General features: G+C 38.0%; 1 protein-coding gene across 1 annotated transcript in view; it reads right to left on the bottom strand.

Moving 5' to 3' along the window:
* Positions 1-23,519, bottom strand: part of LOC131677569 (protein hairless) — a 58,273-nt gene that overhangs the window by 12,262 nt on the left and 22,492 nt on the right. The window contains exon 2 of the mRNA XM_058957455.1: positions 70-216. Coding sequence (XP_058813438.1) covers positions 70-216 — 147 coding nt within the window. The remainder of the gene's footprint in view (positions 1-69; positions 217-23,519) is intronic.

Below are 23,519 nucleotides of genomic sequence, written 5' to 3'. Positions count from 1 at the left end.
CAAACAAATCATTAAAATTATATATGCAGGTTTCGCGTGCAATTGCTGTGGCAGCGGACAAAAACTTACAGCTGAGTGAGGTCGAGCTTTCGTGCTTGTGAAAGTTGGCACTGGTAGAGCTAACCGTGGGTGGCCAGAACGTTTTGCGAGGAACCGAGATCCAGCTGGTTTTTTCGCCTTCGCGAGCACGTGCCAGCTCCAGGATGAATTTACCATCTGGAAGAAAAACGGAGAGAAATAGTCGAATTAAATCATCCGCTCGAACAAAAGGCATTGTTTTTTGTATGATGACGTTATTGTTTGACTGTTTTGGTCGGCTGCATTTGTCTTCTGAATTGTTAAAGAGAGCGCAATTCAGTTACCCATGACATGAAACAAAGTCAAATTCTCTTACACAACTAGCGACAACATCTTCCACACCTGCGTAATTTCGAGTCGTGTTTCGTGAAGATGGAGTATGCGATTGAATACACAACTGAATTGATAAAAGATTATCAAAATCAATCAATATATCAAAATCTGTTACGGGTTAAAATCAACCGCTAAACCGATCGGATATTATATTTACCATTTGTTCGCTCAATTGCCATATTGGGAACACAAATATTCTCACAGCGAGCAATCTTTTCCCATCATCCACCGGCCACGCCAAAGGAAAAATTTCGAAGCAAGCAGTAACATCACACGGTAGAGGGTGATGGCAGCGGTAAAGGCAGCACGTGTCACCGTTTTAATATGTTAATATTGCCATACTGTGTGTGCGCACTGCGACAACGGGCACTCTATCTCTCTCTATCTAATGTCTATGCTAAAGCACAGTGTAATCATTTTCCCCCATGTTTCTTCGTTTAGAGCATATGGATGTGCTCAGTGCACCGTAGCTTCGTAGTAGCAGCAACCTTTCTATGTTGTACCCAGTAATACCCAACATTACCATTCAGTGATTTCCGCATGAGTGCCCCTTTTTCTGGTCGACGAGCAAGCATTTCATTGAGAAATGAATGAAATGAATATCCACATGGTATGGTACCATCACCATACAGAAACGAATGGTTTTCCAACGAAGCATAGAATTAAAGACCGCTTCATACAAGAACGCTGTGGTTAGGTGTCACCAACAGCTATGCATTTTCTCTTCTTATTCCGGTAAGATTCATCATAATTACACAAAAATGTAGCTTTACTTTTTAATAACTTATCTGTCGATATCTACTAATATAGTATGAATAAATTCATATCATATCGTTTAAAGTACGTGTTGTTATTCGTTTTAGTATGAAATATGCTTAAACTGGAAAATTGGATGGCTCTTTGTACTACGTAGCAAAAAAACACACACGCCAGTAAATTCGATCCGTTTCCTATCGTAAATAGCCAGAAACAATAGTTGATAGTGGCGAGTAACAAGCATGAAACAGAGTAAATCACTTCATGTTTGAGAAACAACAGGGGTACATGATTTATTTTGCATAATAGTCTTTTTTAGAAGTCTGACAGAATTCCAGCGAAATGCTTATTAGATCTCGGTACTGTTTGTCTGTCAGTCACCGGTCCTCAAAAGGAGAGCATCTAGTTTGCCGATTCCTATAAAACATTCTACTGTCACCGAGTTTCTTTCATTGATATCTGTACTAAAGAAAATTCCACTTCTAGTTTGTTCCTTTTCTCCATTTTCGTTTCCTGGTTTCGAAACGGATTAATTGAACAAATTAAACAATTTAGTCAAATATGACGTTTGAACCAGTCGAAGGCCACCGGTGGATTACCAATCCGCACCATCATTAGTTGAGAATATTCTAATTTAATAAAATACGTGGTCCGTATCTAATTTTTTTAGCTTCTATTTTAGCAATAGATTGCCCATTGGCTGAAAAATTGCAATATTTTAAACATGAATCATGCGTATTTTTCCTGCATATTCGAGTACCTAGATATCAGTTACCGGTTGTTCATATCAACACTGTATAAACAAAGCAACTCAAATCAATGCTTTTCAGCATAATTGAAATTTTTTTCCAGTCTAAAGCTTAAAAATGTACAATAATTAGACAATAATCAATAAGGAGAGCAAACTTTTTCGACAATGTAAAGCGAACTTACATCCAAAATTATGAAACATTACGGCCCATGCTAAAGCTTTCGTCATTCTCAAATGAATTCCACCAATATTGATCAAATTATGTTTCCGTTTTATGTTAGAAATTGTGAGCATTTTACGCAAGCAAACAAATAAATTTAACCTAAGGGTAGATTTTTAAGAGTGTATGAGTTTTGCATACTTCAACATTGTTTGTGAACCGTAATTCGTACCGCAAAACTATTCGAGGAAAGGTTGCAATGATTTCATCCTTCTTTGCAAAAACGTCGACCTTTCGACATTCTTAAAAAAAATTAAAAAAATGTGAGGAACCACGATTTTTTTTGCTTTTTTGCCATCAAAAAACCGAAGAGAAAGGAAATGATTAAATATTTGTGCATCATGGAGTAGATATCAATAACAAAAAAAATCTAATAACAACTTTAACCATATTTAAAAGATTACATTTGTAAAACAAACATACAACGTTCTTAAAGAATATAATTCTAAATGACACGTTAAATCAAAATGCTTATAACAGAAATCTTGTAACATTAGAAATTTTAAATTTTGTTTCAAGCAAAATAATTAATTTGCGAATTTACGCCTTTTTACGTGATCAAAGATCGTCAGCGGAGAGCTTAAATACAATGTGAACAAGACAGAATATCAATTCTATTTTAAGATATAGAGTGTTATTGTTTTACACAACAACGTGCATCAATACATCAAATAACTTACAATAACAAAGTCATGGATGCGTTTCGACTTCGTGTCATCAGAAGCCGACACTAACTTATTGTCAGAATAGATTATCGCCCGCTTTGACGCTAAATCCCTAAAACGGAAACAAACTTTGTGTTTCAATCGAACGACTGATCAAACGTGATTTCCCGTCCGGTGTGTGTTTACACAATTTTTCCTCCTTAGGAGGGATATAGTGCTTTCGCATTGGCCTGCTAAGCCAAGACAAGTTTCGATTTCGCTGTGTCTCATCGGCATAAACAAAACTTCTAAGGTGTGTTTTAGTTTTAGGGATTTAGCTAATCTATTCCGACAATAAGTTAATGTCGGTTTCTGATGAGGCGAGAAACGCAACCATGACTTTGTTAAGTTAGGATTTGTGGCCTTCACGTACAAAGAGTGGTTTCACCAAAAATTTTCCCGCTAACCAGAACAAACACCGTATTTTTGTTGTATACTTAGCAGCTAAAATACTGTAATTTACTTAATCCATTAGTTTTAGTTAAAGGTAAGTATATAATTGTTTGTTTACATTTTCAGTGGTTCCCGGTTCACCACGAAAGGATGGATTCAATACAGTCTATATGGTCAACGGTAAGTTTAGGTTAGGTTTTAGTCTTTAATAATATATCTAGGTATTAGTTTTAGTATCGTCTCTTAATTCACCACTATCCACTTACTACGCGGATAATAAGGCTACGTAAGTAGGTAAATAGGTATAATTCAAATTGGGCAAATAAATATTTCAAAGGTAAATCTTCCACTTCACTATATATGAATAGTTCCACTTGTGCTGAGTAATCGTGCTGTATTGATGTGATCGCCCAGCTGTCAAGTCGTTCGATTTGCTCGGTCGTGACGTTTCGCAAGCGAGGGATTGGTCAATTGGTTCACTAGCTACTTTCCGCGACGAGAGGTATCGGCAACACAAATCCGATCCATATTAAAACCTCAACAGCAGGATAGCCATCATTGCCGACCGCCCCCATCTCCATCGTTCACAAGAAAGGATAAAGTATAAGGTAGTATAAGTATAAGGCAGTCGGTAAATTAGTACCTTAATTCATCGGTGAATAACACCTTAATTTATCTAATCCGATCTTCTCGAATGAATCGAATGGAATGCTCAAATTGAATATCGAAAAAAAAATGACCAACGCATACTAGATAGGAAAAAAATGCACGTGAGACAATAAATTGCCCACTATTCTATCATATATGCCAGTTCTGCATCCATTCCCCGACCCAGCTGTCCCAAATACTCAGATGAACACATACACAACTAGCACATAACAATTGTAAACTAGTACAGTATGATTCCGTTTTTGGCAATAATATTTTTTATTTCAGTTGCCAAAAGTGGAACCGTGCCAAACATGGAACCTAATTTTTTTAAATTTTTATTCTGGATTTGTGACTTTAAAAATGTCACAAAGATTTTTAATTAACCAAAAATATGTGAAATGGAATGAAAAAAAAATCAGCAAATTCGATTTTATTCATGTTTCAATCAGAGGTAGCAATAGCGCTGTTGGTAAATCGTTTGCTTGTACGCAGCTCGCCTGGATCGGTTTTCTTCGGCCCACTGAACAAAATACTAACAAAGTTTTCTAACAAAATTTTCCATAGACATAATATAGCTATAGCAAACTGTTCGGCCATTTTGTGTTACTATATACGGCTTTGGGACCATAGTGCGTCGGCTTTCGATATCTACTGGAAAATCATTCCAGAGTTTTATAGTGACGTCGTAATAATTGAAAGTGTAATTAAACAAAGAGAGCCTCGCAATGTTACTAATATCCTATTGAAAATATTCTCCAGAACTCATTTATGTTACTATGTTTTAATTGCCGCAAGGTTCTACTGTATCGATTTTGTTGGCTATTTTCGGCAAATTTGAGACTAAGAGAAACGAAAGCAATGAAATTGAAAGACGGATAGGTATTCTAGAGCGAATCAGTTATAAACTTAGAGCGGCAAACTAGAACTAGGCAGGCTCATATGGGCATGATCGAAAGGAAATACCGACGCCGGCGGTAAAACATGATGATGAGTTATGTTCTACCATAGACCATGCGGTAGACTTGGGTGCAACGCCCAACTTCTACTCTGCAGAAGGCAAAGAATTCTTCACATTTCCTTTCGATCATGCCCATATAAGCCTGCCTAGTTCTAGTTTTCCGCTCTAATTTTATAACTGATTCGCTCTAGAATACCTATCCGTCTTTCAATTTCATTGCTTTCGTTTCTCTTAGTCTCAAATTTGCCGAAAATAGCCAACAAAATCGATACAGTAGAACTCATTTATGCAGTGTAGTGCATTTTTCTGTACGGGACTCTTAAAGTATACAGATTCTCTTTCTCTTACCATAAACATTGATTTACGTCATACACTAGTTACACTGTTACTAGTATACATACATAAACAATTTCTATACTTATTATGAACGTGAAATATAATACGTATAGTGTAAGATAGTATTTTCTTCTCCGTTCCTATTAGACATTTGGCGCTAGCTTTTGTTGTGTACATTAAGTACTGTGAACTACATTCCTCGATGTGTTTATGTTGCATAACACTTGGTTAATGCTGGGCAATATTGTGTTTTCGAGCATGATAAGAATTTTTTTAATGTTAAACATTTTGTGTTATTTATGAATAGTTTCAATCTATTACACGGATGATTATATTTGTTGATAGAGTGTGCAAAGAGGATCCTAATATCTATTAATCCTTACAACAAACAAAAGTTGTTTTTAAGGGGTTATATATGTTGAGGTCGGCCAAAAAATCAAATTTATTTGTTATTCTTCTATAGTAAAGCTCAGATTCTTAATAATGTTACCTCAAATTTTTATAGAGATCGGAGCAGTGGACGCAAAGTTATAGCGTTTTTCACCTTGCTTCCTTATGGAGATGTTGCTTATACTTGAAACTTTAAACGCGATTATCTCGAAATCATGTTTCCCAAAAGCGTCTTTGCGGTGACTACGATTGACGGAAAAGTTTTCAACCAACCTCCGAATTTTTTTTGACTTGTTCGTAATTTAACTGCCATGTCCTTGACCGATTCCATTTTTTCGTCAAAATTTTCATATTATTGTTATGAATTCTTTAATATTTTTTTCAGGTAAAAATGGTGATTTTTTTTTGGAAAAATCGTCCCCGTTTCCAAAAAGAAGAATTTTTTTTAATCGATCGTTCAAAGACACCACAGGTACATATACTAATGATTTTTTTTAGTTTGATGGTTTCTGTTGAGCTGTTGGACTGGAATCGTAGTCACGGCAAACCTCTTTGAAAAAAAAACGCGTTTTGCGGATATTGCTATAGCTTCGACAATTATTAATATTAATTTTTTTTTTTTTATTTTCTCAAGTGGATTTTGCAAATTGGACATTGTACTACGCTAAACGTATAACAAGTATTTCATAAAAATATGGCTACATACCTTTATAAAAATTCAAACTATTCACTTTTTTCCCGCATCTCAATATATATAACCCCTTAACTTCCACCTTAAATAACTCGTTAAGAAGCAAAAAGGAGCAAACAACATAAAAAATACTGCAAGTTCTAGCTTGTTACCTTTATTTAGTAACTCAATTGTTTGTTGAATTCCAAGACTGCGGTTAAAAAAGTTCCATATAACATGTTCCATCACTTGAAAACTATTAAGGTTAGTTATATATTGTCTTTAGCATTTTCTTTAGTAGTAATATTTGCTAAAACTTTGCAGAAGACACACAGTCTCTATCTTAATTAGTTTAGAAAATAAATTTTATATATCACTTACAGGTGAATTAATCACTGAACAATATATTTCTGAAGATTGTCACAATTTTCTTTATCCCCACTTCCCATATTACGTAACAAATTCTTTTAAAACATTTGTTTCTTCAGTAAAACTATGATACTCAACGTTCTTACTCCCCTTCCCCAATATGTCACTACTTTTCGCATATCGATAGCGATATGGTTATTGCAACATGTTATGTTTTGCACATTTTTAACCGTTATGTGTCCGACACGGTACGGTAGGTTTCAATTAATGTAATTCCAATGTTTTATCCATTGCTGGAAATTGAAACTGTGACATCTTGAACTACACTAAGTCAAGCTTTTGGGTTAATAATATTGTTGAAATAGTGAGGGGGAGTTAGGAGGGGCTCCCGATTTTTTTTATTACGTAACAGACCGACAAGGGTACCGGGGTACCCACAAAACTGAAATGCGAATAACTTCATTCGGTTCCCGGGAATCCGGAAGCGTGTTCCAGTGCTGGAACACTATTTTTGAATTTCAATGGAACACTGGCAATATGGGTATCAAAACACTTGGCTTCAGCAGGCTGTATCTCGTGATTTGGAACCATTTGGTAATTTTGGCCGTGAGTTAGGGCTGGTACAGAGTGTGAAAAACACAACATGAAAAAGGTACACAAGCCCTATCGGTCTCTTCGATGCACCACTATCGAGGCGTAATGCAATAACGATCTTCAAGCAATTGTCTGCTAGAGGTTCCTTAAAACTAATGGACGAACAGTGCTAGATAATGATTGCAATACCGTCAAAACCATTATCCTAGGGAAGGGGATTTTGTCAAACATATTGAACAAATACTGCTTTTGAAACGGGGGTGGATCAACTTTTTATATACTGTAGCTATCAGCCAATTGAACCTTCAGAATTGCAATTGAAAAACTTCAAGGGGCTTTTGTGGTACGTAAAGTAAAGAAATCAAAGTCTGAAACAACAATTTCTTCTTTAGCTCAGAAAGAGGATTTATTTACAGTCTAATTGTCTATTGCTTATCAATGTTGTTTGAACATGCAACAATCCTCATGAGCGAGTAACACCATACATCTATGTAGTGCTGAACAGGGACAGTTGCTTACCGATAGCGATATGGTAATGTCTTACAAGCAGAGTTAAAAATAATCGAAGCTCTTTTTTGACGGCTGAAAATGAACCTGACGCGACTCGCGGTGAATAGTTTTCACCGTTAGTTTTTGAATTAGAAAAACTCTAGTAAGAGAACTGCGGAGATAAAAACAGCATTTTTGGCAACGTATGCCCCGGCATTGCATGGCAACACGTCCAATGTTATAAGGATAGGCAATGTTCGATTGGATTCATTTTTTGACAGCTAAACGCGAATCCAATCGATCCAAAATGGAGTCTCCGCAGTTCTCTTTCTAGAGTTTTTCTAGAAAAAATGTTCATTCAAATATCCATCCTTATTCATTCAGTTGAATATCGGACATTATATTCATTTTACAAATTATCTAGGAAAATGACTTGATGCGTTTGATTCGTTGCTGCACGGTCGCTTCGTGTAATAATCGGAGACGAATGAAAATCTGCATGGTTTGTTCGTTTGACGTTTTCAGCTGCGTCACAGAATATTGAGAACAAATGCAGCTAAATATGATCAAGTTTCATTCAATGAATTTGAATATTTTCAACTCTGCTTACAAATAACTAAATAAAACCATTAAAAAACTTTGATGTCTGTGATTGCAAATATCTTGCCAAATCATGTTCGAATTAGTGTGGTACCTAGCCGAGGTATTAAAAACACAAAATCACAATTAACAAACCCGTTTTACATCGAAACGAAGCAATGTTCCACTCGGCATGTTGTACCATGTGAGCAACCTCACACACAACCACCGCCAGCGCTAGCCTACAGAAAAAAAATATCAAAATACGTGCTCGAAAATCCTTCCAATCCCTAACCATAACCCATCCAGGATTTCACCTCCTTACAGCCTTCCAGTCAACATTTCGACGACTAACCCAGCTCGGAATCTAACCCGGCGGCGATAATAATTATACCATGCTGTATAAGATTGAATTAGCATACAATGGCAAGTTTGGGTTCGAATCGCGTCGTCGCACACATCAGCGTGTTCGTACGGCTTCCCAAAACGACAGTGTTGTGCTGATCCCTCTTGTTCGTTCGATGTTTGTGATAGACACAGTAGTGTACGAGCAAACAGAGATCCATCCATCGATCGACACTATTGATCAACCTGGGAGCCCCTGCCCCTGCCTGCCGGAGAGGATTGATAGGGCACGCGGTGCAGATTATGGTTGTTATTGCCTATTTGGTGGTAGCGTTTTTTTCTTCTTCAATCTTTCTCTCCATCTCTCGCAGCTGCCCTCCCTAGTCCTGGGAAGGAAATTCGTGGGGTAAGGCGCGGACTGTCGGGACCATTACCCACTACACTGCGTGCTACACTCTCTTTTTATTGACCGCGCGCACGTTCCAACATTATTATGTGTTGGTTTGGCTCGATTCGGTTTGGTTGGTGGGATATTCAGCGAACGAACGAGGGTGATGGTGTGGATATTGTTATCCACATCGAGCCAGCAGCTGTTGCATGTATGAGTGTTATGTCTATGGTTCATATGCGATTGAGGTAGGTGCATGATGGTCAACCAGCCAGAGACGGTCGAAGATAAAAAAAAGAGGAAAACAAAAATATGACAAGAAAACACAAATATGGTGATTGAAGAGCTGATGATAAAAAGTGGCAGAAGAGCGGTGAAACGTATAAAACGTACAGAAAGAGGTAATGAAAGAAATTAATGTCAGCAAATGTTTGAGGAAAAGATGTAGATTTTGTTACGGTGTGGGAACTGTTCGAAATTAACATGGCTTGCTCACAGTAGCCCCTTCGGGGTATGAGAAACTTTAGAAGGTGATTCCTGATCGCTGGTGGTGATAGTACTAAACTACACCTTTGTATTTCAGTATTATGGGGTTTGAATATTCATGCAACACTAGAACATTTTGCTTATGCTCGACATAAAAATACTAATCCCCATAATAATTTCGCAAGTCAGGAAAACATTTCCGACAATTACCAACCAGAGAATGTTCAAATCCGTGCAGAAAGAAACAGGAGGTATACGCGCCTACTTACTAATTCGAACGGAACGCATTTTCCTAAACACATTGTAAGCTTAGGTAATTAGTTGCTAGCCTTAGCTGTGTTTTAATAATAAATTACTGCAGCCAATGCAAAACAATGAACTCATTCAAACTAAGACAACAGTCTAGACAAAGAATTTCCAGCTCTGGAATGTTGCAGCACCGTTATGGCAAGAAGGAAGATTTGCATTGAATAACTTACGCCGGATCCTGTGCGTTCGTTCCAAAGATCAGACCAGTATGGGAAAAAATCCGTTCATATTCCCACATCATCAATTTCAATACTCCCACCCTGCAGACGCAGTGAAGTAGATTCGTTTCTCTTCCAACCCCCGTAAGGCCATGTTCTGAATTCTTCGTCTGTCTTGTAACTGCACTTCAGTAGAACTCCAACCACAAAGCTGAGCCAAGTTCATCTAAAGCGACACCATCGCGACCTGAACTTCCTCGTCCGGTTTCACCCGACATTCGCCCGTACGTCTGCGCTAACAGTTGAATCGACCCCACCCGCCCCCTCTCTTTCCCTGCCTTTGTTTGTCCATGCAGCTGGAAAGTCACTTTGCTGTCAATCCCTTAAGTGGTGCGCTCGCGCCACGCCACATTGCTACACATATCACCACAGCTTACTCATTGTGCAGTCCGCCCATGTGTCCCCTGCCCTAAACTCCATGTCACCGACTTCCTCTAAATCGTCTAAAGCCCGCAACGAAATCGCTTCGGCTGTTGTTGCTATTACTAGTATATATCAAAGCCAGCCTCAACGAGCAAATAGCACGCGCCAAGGGTAATGAAAACATCAACAATTTTACTTTTCACTCACCTCAGCCCACACTCCCCTTTCGTCATAGTTTAACCAACTAACCACCTTATACATATCCCCACGGAAACCCGCTCAACCGTTGTTTGTCGAGTCGCTCTCCGTCTTACTCTTGGATTCTCCACTATCTGTGCTTTGGTTAGCCTGTACACCGCTACTTCAAATGCTCTGTTTCGGTGGCAGTGGGTAGTCTTTGCCGGGGCCTCTCGCTAGTTTCCAAATATGTTCCTTCCATAAATTACGTTTGTTTAGTTTCCCTCCCTGTTCGCGATATTTGAAGCAAAACATCACACTACCAATCGCACAACCCCCTCAACCATAGCGTTCCGTCAGTTACGGCCGACCCTAAATCTTCACGCTTTAACAACACTCATTCAACACCGCACATTACTGCCTTTCCCGCTTGCACATTATGCTTTTGAACCTTCCTACCTCTATTCGACATTTTCCCTTCCCTTCGTCGTACCCTCTCCTCCATTCCCACACTATGTAAATGCTTCCTCTGGCCGTTTGCTTCCCTCACAACATATCACAACCAGCAGCGGAATAGTTGGCTGGCGCGAGGGTGATCTAAAAAACAGCATAGATATGCACAGAGGCTCAGTCGTGGCGTTGTTCTCTCGTTGGCCCTTTCCACCAGTCAGCACACCCTCGCAGCCGCGGTAGAGCTTGTATTTCCTTTATTACGTAGGCAACATGAGGTGCCTACATTGCTCTAGCCTTTTCATGTCTCATGCTGCCACCGTCGACGCCCCATTCCACGTATAATCATATTTAGAGTGTACTCAATAATTTTCAGTTTTATTTTTTTCCCCCGCGCTATTTGCAGACTCTCTATTTTCCTTCGTTTCCTAATTTCGATGGTTTTATCATTGCCTTTTCGCTTTGTTATTGTGTTATGGCTTCGAACTGCAATCGGTTTCGATTGGCAAATAGAAACCCCCTCCTCTTCTCTCTCTCTCACTCCATCGACGAAGCCAGTTACATTGGTGCTTGCGTCTAATGGGTATATATGTTAACAATCAAAGTAAAAAAAATCGGTGCAACAAATTGGGCAAACTTTTTCTCAGCTGCCGTTCGCAGTTCAATAATAAGCTATCAGATACGCCAACAACGAATTGAATAACAGATTTAAAAGGATGCATGGAAGAACTATAGCTACGATAATGTGGTTTTTGCTCGAGATGAAGCTGAATCAGGTTCTAAGTGCTGTCGAAATGTATGAATTGGCAGCAGTTGGGGGTTGGAACCTGATTTAGTTTTGGGGACAGGCACAAACTAGACCAGCTTCGGGCATTGATAACCGATCACATTTGCAAACTGCGGATCGATATTTTAAGAGCGGAAATCCAACATTTCATTTGATCTTGGAGCGTTTCTGCAAGATGAATTTATTGAGTAGGCACTGTTGATCCTAACATTATTATGCAAAATTCCCAAATGAGAAAAATTTTAGATTTTTTGTACACAAGGACACAAGACCTTACATAAAATATGTCTTTTTAGTGTTACGGATTTTCCTCATCAGTAACAGTAAGGACACCATCTCAATACTAATTAGATAAGTCCAAACCAGCACCAAATTGGCACTAGTTAGACACTAAAATCCAAAAAGTCACACGTCTTGTGTAAACGCTAAACGAACTGGCTAGTATCGAGTGATGTCTCGATAGTAAGCACAGAAGTTCTGTTTGTTGGCGAGGAATGTGAACCAAAACACTAAAAGACGGTTTCGATTCACATTCCTCGTCGGCAAACAGAACTTCTGTGCTTACTATCGAGACATCACTCGACACTAGCCAGTTTATTTAGTATTCACACAAGACGTGTTACTGTTTGGATTTTAGTGTCCAACTAGCTCCAATGGTGATCGGTGATTATTTCTAGCGGTTGTAGATAGAAAAATGAAATACAAAATTCGTTTGATCGAAATAATGTTTGGCTTATTTGAATGGGTTATTAGGCCATTACAAATCTTTTTCAAAAATTATGTCACCCCCCTTCAAAATCGCTGGAAAAATCAGGGGGCAAATCATTTTTTTAATAACCTCAATTAAAAAAATTGTCACTTTTTATAAAACAACAATAGCGTTCATAGAGTTTTGCTTTGCATCATTGAAAACTATTCTAGTAGTTTTGGAAATTGCCATCCCATGATTTTTTTTATTTTGACCAAGAATGGTCAATATGGTAGATAGGACGTCCGAATAAAATCGTCTATCCAGTCTAACATCAAACGAAACGTTTACTGTTCGCGGAAGGAAGGACCCGCCCGTGAATTCTCAAACAAACATCTCATGGCAAGGCTAACAGACCGACTTCTGAATCGATTCCATTTTAAGGGGTTATATACAAAGTTGTGGCGAAAAAGAGAGCTAAGTTCCTGATTTTGTTTTATGCAGTTTTTTTTTGAAAAAGCAAAAGACAGCTCATTGGTAGTGCTATCGAAGTTCGAAAAAACAAGTTGAATTAAAAATAATATTGAAGGTTGGCGGAGTTATGGCCCATCCCCCGTAGCGAGTTTTTTTGGCAGAGGTTTGCGGTGAATGCTCTCCAAGCCAAACCGAAACCGAAGAAAAATGTATTGTATGAAATTTGAATGGATTGGTTTTTTTCCTGTAAATAAAACGTGTCAACCAAAAAAATGGGGTGTTCAAAATTTTAAACAAAAATTCATCGCAAAGAATCAAACATTTTTGGATAAAAAAGGAACCGTTCAAGTACACGAGAATGTAAATACAAACAATTCAAAATCGGATGAATAGTTTTTGCGATATCACGTTCACCGCAACGGTACTTTTCAAACAACTTAGTTTCGAGATAATTGCGTTTAAAGTTATGTGTTAACTTCATACGCGAAAGAACCAGCGCGCTGCGAACGGCTATAGTTTGAAATCTAGTGCTCCGATCTGGATGAAATTTCACACAGATATTTTCAAAAGTATGTACTTTCAGAATATTCAAGAAATTTTTTTTTTCGATTTTTTAAGTTCCAACTTTGTATATAACCCCTTAAACGCAACAATCGATAGTGATCGGTTGTTGCATTCTAAAATAATTTCTATAAGGAAACAATCTGAATTCACATAAGACTCCTGGCGATTTATATGTGGTTCAATATTCAATATGCATGAGATTTACCGAAAGGCTTTTGAAATTTAAAGATTTAATATGGGATCGCAATGTTCATACCATATTTTCGCACCCATATGTGCGACTCGTATGAACTTCACCAGATTAAAGTCTGCTACTAAACCTCCCATTTAAGACAAAGTTTGTGAAAATCGAATTAACCGTTTTTCAAGGAACGGAAGAGACTTTAATTCTGAAATATTCCATGAATTAGAAACTTGCAAAATTGTCGAGAAGGACGCTGGAATCAAAAGGACTTTGTCTGACCATCAGCGATCAAGAAGGCTGTAATACGACGATTGCCGATTTACGTATAAGTTATTCCGAGCTTGGAGAAGAAGTTAGAGTGCTCGTAGTGACACCGAAAGAGGGAAACGAGCTGCATGAGGCGCTCTTAACAAAGCAGTCGAGCTGAACGAGAAAGCTTGAAGAGATTAGCTTTGCCACAAAGCCAACGCGAATTCTCGAGGAGACGCCTACAAAATTGGCATGGCAAAGATAAAAGGCCCAGCTGCACCACCTGAAAGGTGTCCGGAGGAACTAGAGGTCACCATCGAAACGTTTTCCCCGCAACTTGAACCAATCTTCGCCGTACAGTGAGGAGGATGATCACGAAGAAGAAGATCGAATTACCGACAAGCAGCTGATCGAGATGGCGAAAGCCATGACTAGAAGGACCAAGTACCAGCCTCTCATATATTGCTGAAAAAAAGCGATATATGAGAACCCGGATATGTTCAGAATGATCCGATAACTGGAAGCGAAAGAAGCTGATGTTGCTTCCGATGCCGGGAAAACTTGGAGATCTTCCAGCGTATAGGTCAATATGTCTCTTGGTACTGTTAGAGAGAGTAATCCTGAACAAGCTAACCAAGTACACGGACCGTGAGAACGGCATGTCATTCAATTCGACTTCGTTATAGGCAACTCTACAGTGAATTCCACCCGAACGGTTGTGGGAGCTGTGATGACAACAGAGAAAAGGATATCGCTATTGCGTGGTGGTTACCGAAGACGTGAAGAATGCTTCAATAGTACTAGCTGAGAAGCAATCGCCCATTCGCTGTACAGCATGAATAATTCTGCAGGATATTACAGAGCTGCTTTCAGTACCGAACACTGATGTATGAGATAGACAAGGGAGAATGACAACTACGACTGACGTTCCTCGGCCCGACGCTGTGGAACGCAGTGTACGATGGAGTATTGAAGCTGAACCTTCTCAGAGATGTAACGATTTTCGGTTTCGCGGATAATGTGGTGTTCCAAGTAATCGGAGAATCACTAGCAGAGCTGGAGGCACTCGCCATGGAATCGTCTCCATCATAAAACAAAGTTGGTGTTTGTGAATGACTGAACTGTTGTCTAGAAAGGAATCGCGTATTACCTGTAGGACAGTTGAAAGCTGAAAGAGGCAGAGTCAACGATTTATTAACTGCATATGTTGTCACTTACGATGAGTGTAAGTACACGGTGTGATTCCATAGATGTCCGGTATGGGATGCACTGTATAATTAGAGCTCTCAAGTAACCCAGTGTTGACTAGCAGCCGAAAGACAGCAACAGGCGAAAATCGCGGTCGGAGAACATATCATCGACTCGAACTATCGACGATTATGCTAAGGGGAAGACTATGAGAGTAACCACAGCTTTGGTTGAGGCGCCAGTGTATCGGGCACCACGAACCATCTGGAATCGCCGGACCGAAGCCCGTAAGCAGACTAGTTACACCGTCAGGAACTAGGTCGTGTGAAGCGCCAGCGGTTGGTCGTCGAGTTTTCAGCGAACCGGAAGCAGCGAACCAGAAGCTACTCTCCATCCGGTATCGCCGAACCAACATCGCCAAGTACTGGTTGGTCATTTGAGTAGGATTTATGGACTATCCGAGCAGATTGCGACAAAACTAGGAGCTAATTGACTCACGCAACGGGCATCGGTATCGGGAGAAATTCCGCCGCTGAGGAATAAATGACTCACTGAGATGACTCGCGAAAACAGGAACTAAATGGCTCACAGAAACGGGAGCCACATGGCTCACGAAAGTTCACCACTGTGATTAACCGAATAGGTGTTCGGAGCTAAACGGCCCGAATGTATGCTCTATTGTATCATTTTGTCATAAATTGTCCTGGACAATATATAATCATTTTTATACAAAGACATACCTTAAGTACCACCATTAAAGCTGAAATAGATTGTTAAAATCAATTAAATGAAAAAAACGAAATTGAAATTTCAACAAAAGAACATTCTATTCGAAATATCTCGTGATCTCGATCTTGTACAGGGTACCTATCTTCGGAAAACCTGTTCGGAAGATCAAGAGCTGTGAAAGACCAAATAGTTTTCAACTCTACCACTAGGTTGTGCCAGTGATCATGCTATTTTTTGAGTTCACTGTATCTCAAGACCGAATCAGCCTCCCCACGATATAACGCTTTGATGCAGTCTCGTGGGGCGGAAGGAAGGAAGAAAAGTAAGGACTATTTTAAGTGGTTATGCACGAAAGTCAATGCACTTTTGAAAGTGGTTACACGGTGTCTTTTTTTAACAACTTTATGCAAAAAAAATCAGCATCTCTGAAACTTCAGGATATGAAAGAATGGGCTTTCCCCTTTCATTTGAAACCAAAATCAAAATAATCCGTCGGGGGGTCTAGAGCAACTTTTTTTTGAAGTATTTTTTCGTGAAAACATAGATTTTACAATGGAACTAGTTCATATTTCTGCCCCTAGATGGTGCTTTAGACATTCGAACAACACTAAAAGTGAGAATCTGATAGATTATTTAATTGTCTACAACTTTGTTACCAACTAAAAACCGATTTGAAATTATCCCGAAAAGTAGTTTAATATTTTAACGAATTAAGTCTAAGTTAGTTTCACAGAAGACCTAGTGGTTTGTTAATTCACAAGCACTTTTTTTATTTGCCAAATAGTTGTGTTTAGTTCATTAGTGAATTCAGCGGAATTTGAAAGCTTGGAAAGTCATCTTTTAGCTGAAAATTATAATTCCCTGATACAGGGCACCATTCATATTTTTGGGATAAGAAGTTTTAGATAAGTGTTGACCAAACTAGTATGATATTAATATTCTTTTTCATGATGGTAAGTGATTCCTCCCGCAGAAACAGCCTTTTCAATTATGTATGCCTTCTTTTTCATTTTTTTGATTGTTCTTAGGGATGACTGATAACATGAATCTCCTACTCTGTTAGCATCTTCGTATAAAATTGACTTGTCCTGAACTTCAACCCTTATATTTGAACAAACTTAATGAAACTTTTAACGCATCATTGCAATATTTCGCGGATTTCATTGCAACGCTTAGTTAAAAACGCTGATTATCCTTTTTCAAAATTAACTCAATGTGACAAACAGTGAACAAAAAACTTTGAGTTTTTGGATGAAGATAATTTTTTTTGGGATATATTCGAGGACTTCTATGTATATAAGGTTATTGTTGTACTCAAATTATATTTTGTTTTCAAAAGTAATACATATCGCATAATCTAGGATCAATTTAGTAACGATATCTCGCATAATTGTTAGGAAATGGCCGTAAAATCCAACTGCCACAATATGCTTTGCGGAGAAATTTGGATCAATCATTTCACACTAACCTCTAATTTGGACAGTTACTGCTGTGGTTTGCGTTAAATTAGAAACGGTGTGTCCCAACATTTCATCTTGAACGGAATTATAATAGCTGACTTAAGCGATCATAACCTAAATTATACGAGGTATGGTCCTTTCTAAAACACCCGTGTAACAAAACATAAATGTAAGCAAACCCTTGTAACCAAGCAATACCTTCCGATTAATGGTAGTGCCTTCGAACCTATCGGGAAAGATTACAAACCACAAGCACAAATAGTTTTCTGACTCTGTCAAACATCCTAATTTTCAGAAGTTCAATTAGAATTGTCAACGTAATGAATCCCGTCTAATATTTTCATGCCACTAAACCCAATTATTTTTTTTTTGTAATATAATAAGTGCGAGAAAACATATTTCCAAACCACTAGGCCTCGTGTGAAACTATCTTAGATATAACTTTGTTAAAATCTTAAACAACTTTTCCGGATGATTTCAGATCAATTTTTAGTGGTCAACAAACTTGTAGACAATTAAATTTTCTATCAAATCCTCACTTTTAGTGTTGTTCGAATGTATAAAGCACCATCTAGGGACAGAAATATGAATTATCTCCAGTAGTAAAACCTTTATTGTTACGAAACAACTTCAAAAAGTTGCTCTGGACCCCCCGACGGATTATTTTGATCTTAGTTTTAAATGAAAGGGGAAAGCCCATTCTTTCATACTCCGAAGTTTCAGAGATGCTGATTTTTTTTGCATAAAATTGTTCTAATAAATACACCGTGGTTATGCAGTCATTGTCAATGCACTTTTAAAACTTTTCAATTTTACTATAATAAACACACACAGACATTTTCACATCTCGACGAACTGAATCTAGTGGTATATGACACTCGACACTCCGGGTCTAGCTTGACAAGTCGAGTTTCAGAGTGATTGCATTCCTTATATGAAAAAGGCAAATATGAACTGATGATTTCTATACGTTTCGTAAATCCATACGACTGCACAACAAGATGGGGGAAAATGCAAGTATTTTGAAGATGTACACGGAACAGAGCCAAATGACTATCATATACCAAACAAACAAACCTACAAGTTTTCAAACACAAGCAATAAACCAAACCTACTGTTTTCACTAGAGCTCGAAAAATTATAGTATGCACAGAATGTACGTTCGCCAGTTCATATGTAAAATGCTACAATCCTGTTTCTGTACATTGTTATCAAGCAGGGTCATCTTTGACCAATTTTCATGCTTTTTGTGTAAAGTCGGTCCATGTGTCACTACAACAGTACGAAAACTATCCAAGCAACCAAAAGTTCGAAAAAATACCTAAAAGTACTCCTTAATGTTCATGTTAATTTCTTAAGGATCATCAAAGTTTCTATTGGGAATTTAGAAACAGATTAAACCGCTATTAGACATTGTACTGTTCGGAAAATTATTTAAAAAGAAAAACTTTCTTATATGAACTTTTGATTGATTCAATAAAGTTTGCTTGAATTACTTAAGTAAAACACCCGATACCCGAAATCACCATGCGGAAACGTCCACGAGAACGATCGCAGGAAAATGTAAAATAAAAAAAAGTATACTTTTTTGATTTTAATAAAAATAAATATTTATTTTTTGTTTGCCACCCCCTTTAGAAAAAATATTATACTTGGACATAATTTTTTAAAAAAGATTTGTAATGCCATAACTGTTAAAGTATTCAAGATAGACATTTCTTGTCTTTAGCAAAGTTATTCGCAAAAGTAATAGCTACAAATTTGCTGAAGGCATCATTTCAATACAATCACTTCCAAGAAAATTTATGAAAATAACTCACTCGTAGGGGGATTAATCAGCAAAAGCACAATACCAAAAGAAAGGGCATATTACCTCAATTAAATTCTCCGAAGATGCTATTGACCTAAAATTAGCCGTTTTGGCGCTAATAATAGATTACATGTTTTTGGTCATATTTCTGGCAATGTGAAATAATTTTAAATAATTCGTCCGTATTTAATGTTAAATATCTCTTTTGATAATAGTCCGATTTCAGCAATCTATAGCTTGTTCGAAAGGTATTCGTTAAAGCTAAAAATATATTAAGTGTTAAACTATGTTGTCAATTTCGGCAGATAATTTTAAAAAACTGCAAAAAACGCCATTTTTTCACATTCAAACATTCATATCTTGGAAACTAAACATCAGAATCAAAAACAAATTAATAGCGTTCTGTCTGGCTGATAGGTCTTTCGTTTAAAATTGTCGAGCTGAGTCGATTGGTATATAAGACTCGACCCTCCGGGCCTCGGAAAAAATCTTGAAAGTTTGAGCGAATTCTATACATTTCTTTTATAAGAAATGTAAAACATAACGAATATATTAGACACATTCTTACGTGACGTTTACAACGATTTGACGAATCTTCATTCGACAAATATGTTATAACTTTATCAAATGAACGCCTACATCCAAACTCATTACAGATTCGGAAAGTAGACAAAATTTCACGAAAGATTCAATCAACATAAACTGAATATACTAGAATTTGATGCTATGACTTTTATTGAAATACGTTGAACGTTCTAATTTGTCACGCGTTGTAATGTCACGTTACATCCTCTTCCAGAATATTCAGCTAATGTTGATTACAAAACTGCAACCACCTCATATATTAGCAGATATATCATAATTAAGGAATGTTTGAAATTCAATCCGCACAAAGTTCTGCCATTACTCATATCATGATCATCCTTTGCCTTACTTTTCATCTCTTTACTGCTAATGTCATCGGGATTTAATGCCACCTTGAAACGAGCGAAGCCGAATACAGCTACTTAAAATTGCTTGTATATTGCTCATATGACCATAACTTCCAGGAACTCTACGTTTGTTATGAAAACTTGTTATGTAAGTAGAGCGCAGGGACATAAAATATAAAGGAAATTAACCGATGCAAAATACAAATTTCAGTGGAATTTCGCACGACACCTAAAGTGTCACATACATCATCCATACCGCTAACCCATCCGTCCGTTTCGAAGCATCAACGACAGATCTCGTCATCAGAGGGAGGGGGGGGGCAATGTCGGACGTATGCAGAGCTGGGCGCTTAGAGTACTGCTGACCGGCCCTAGCCTCTCATCGCCAATCGTCATCATTATTAGCTAGCTCGTCAATCTTGGCAGCTGGCTGCTGGTCTACTCTTGTTGATAGCGCGGCACGAGTTCGCCACATAAAACGTTGCACCGTGTGCGCTCCCCTTCAGGCGTTGCTTCTTAGCCTTCGTATCTGTAGGTTTTGTAGTTGGCAAAGGAGAACTACTACTCTGGCAGCAAAAGTTAGATGCAGCATTCAAAACCGGAGAAAATTGTATGACGTGTGCGCAATCCAGTGGAAATAGCGCAGACCAGTAATGGCGGGACACGGACGGGGCGCATAGTCCGGGGTAGAAGTCTCCCCTGGGCACTTGGGAGTTTGCGGAGAGTGTTGAAGCCAAAAAAGAACTCCATGAACATATCAACGAAACGGAAAAGAAGAGGCAAATCGTGAAGAGGAACGGGAGATGATGTAGAAAAGCAGTAAGAAAGGAAAAGAGAAGAAAAAAGAACGCGCGAGGGCAAAACAAGTGTAGCAATAATGGAAGAAAATAATTATTTATTTAGAGCATGACTGAATAAAAAGACAACGGACTTTCGCTGGTGCTGCTGAAGTTGGTGCTGCTTTGGCCAACCCACCCGACCGAGCGGAGGCCGCATTGGCACCGTCCGGTTTGCTTAATAGCGTAGCCTCTAGCCCGCGATATGCCACCAGGAGCAGAGGAGGCTGCAAGCTGGTGTTCTATGAACCAAAACATTTTGCGCTCGTGCCCGTCGTGGCGCGTATCCACCCAAGCACCTATATATCTATTATCCGTGGACTACGCTGTTCGCTACCTTTTTTTTGCTGGCTTTCCTCGACGGCGCTGCTGGTCGTTTTTCATATTTCTTATTATTGCATTACTCGCTGTGGTGTGCCCACCGATGTTTTACTGTTCTTGTCTGCACTAGACTAGGCGTATCATGGTATCAGGTTGAATATGTTGTAATATATTTTAGAATATCAGAAAGATTCGATAAATATAGTACAGTCTAATGTGCCTTTAATGTTTTACCATAAATAAACACATTTCAGTAAAAAAAACAATTAAATGGAAACAAATTTGAATACAGTAATGTTTCGATTATATCACTATGCGTTTATATCAATACTCGTTTATATCACCCTCGATTATATCACGGTTTTGTCTCGATTATATCAGGCTTTTTGAAAAACAGAAAAGACACACTACATTTTGATCCAGTTAAGCCACATGTTGTGTCCTGGCACTTTTAATGTTTTTTTACAATTATTTTGCTTATTTACATGTAGGGTAATGAGTCAATTAGTGGGTTTCGGACTATTTCGTTATTTATTCTTTTATCTTAAAGTATAAATTCTTAAGAAAGTATCTTAAATTTTTATAGAGGTCTAAGCAGTAAAAGCAAAGCTATAGAACTGTTCATCTTATTCCTTTACGTGGGCGAAGGTAGTGGCGTAAAACTTTAAACGTGAATAATCTCGAAATCATGTTTTACCAAAAACGTTGTTGTAATCACTAGGATTGTCGAAATATCTTTCGAACGATTCCAAATTTTGGTTTTAAATTCAAACTCATTTGCCGTGTCCTAAAGCGGGTGCCCAGTGTACCGGATAATAAAATCGACTTCTTTTTTATTCGCTTAATTGTTAGTTATCCGCAGGAAAATCCAACAAAATAATGAGAAAAACAAAATACGCAAGATAGGTATGCCGAGATATGCATTTTCTCTTGAATTGATGTGAATACTTTTGTTTTTGAAGGACAACATCAAGAATTGGAGATGTGACTATTTTTATGAATGTCGATACAACGAGGAATGAATCGTAGTCTCTTCGAATGCATTAATTTTAATAGTCAAGACATTTGCCTAAAATTTTAACGTGCCAGATTCCTTCAAGTTTAGTTTTGGGTAGTTCAACAATTTTAAGAAAAATTATCCGCTGATACCATACCATTTGACCCAATGCGTTGAACAAAGATGGCAGACGCTGCTCTAACCAAAGGCTTCAAATAGGTAGTGTGATAATAGAAACATGGCAAAAATAGGCTCACTACCCTATTATGATTAATTTTTTTAAGCATTAACCCATGCTTAAATGTAAATGTTTGTTTTGTTTTAAACATGTCACGCTTCAAATATATCACGCTAAAATACAGAATGACCGTGATATAATCGAAACATGGCCGTACTCACAATGCATTTTATTCCACTAAATCAAAAAATTCAGAAAACTTTGGTAATCATGAACTAACAAAGACTTGCATGTCGAGATTGGAGCAAATAAACGATAGACGATGTTGCTTACATACTATCAACCATTTGCCAAAACGCATATGACCATTGACATTTCTACTCCGGCGTTCCAATAAAAAGGTAGGGTTTCCTGTCAGAATCACTCACTACAATTGGAGACGAGACTAAAAATGCCACACACTAAAACACTGCTAAAGAGGGGGTGACTCCCTCAAGACATTTCAAAAAATCGAAACCGACGCTAGCTTAGTCCTGTCACTAGGTTAGTGTCGTGTTCTGATGAGACAAGGTCGAAACGCAAATTCCATAACTAAATTATCGATTTTTTTGTTTCTGTTTTTGTAATCGATAGATATAAGCCTTTAAAATATTTTCCAAAGTTTCACAAGCCTGTTCTCGGAATTGTGACCGCAGTAAGTTTTTTTTCTTGACCAAAAACATTAAGAGGGATGGGGGGCGTAAAAGGGTTCCAGCGTAAAAAAATCAGTTTTTCGTCAAATTATTTTAGAAAGATGGGTGAAACGAATTGATCGAGACTTTTGTACATTATACTACATCATTTCAATAACATTCTGTATTTTTTTTTATGCAACAATATCAACTAGCGACTCGGTGACGAAGCTTTTTGTAGAACATCTCTGGAAAAAAACATGATTTGCGGTGTTACCTGCCATTTAAAAACTACTTAACCGATTTCTTTCAAACTTTGCATACACATTTTACCAGTCTACCGCATGGTCAATGATACACACCTAGAAGAAATCGTGTAAATTTACGTCTCCTGACCCTGATATAAATGAGCATCGAAAATGGCTTACTTTTAAGTTTGATTTT

This window comes from Topomyia yanbarensis, chromosome 1 (assembly GCF_030247195.1).
Source record: "Topomyia yanbarensis strain Yona2022 chromosome 1, ASM3024719v1, whole genome shotgun sequence".
NCBI classification, from domain to species: Eukaryota; Metazoa; Arthropoda; class Insecta; order Diptera; family Culicidae; genus Topomyia; species Topomyia yanbarensis.
Note: the sequence above shows the minus strand (reverse complement) of the source record. Positions and strands in the feature narration are given on the sequence as shown.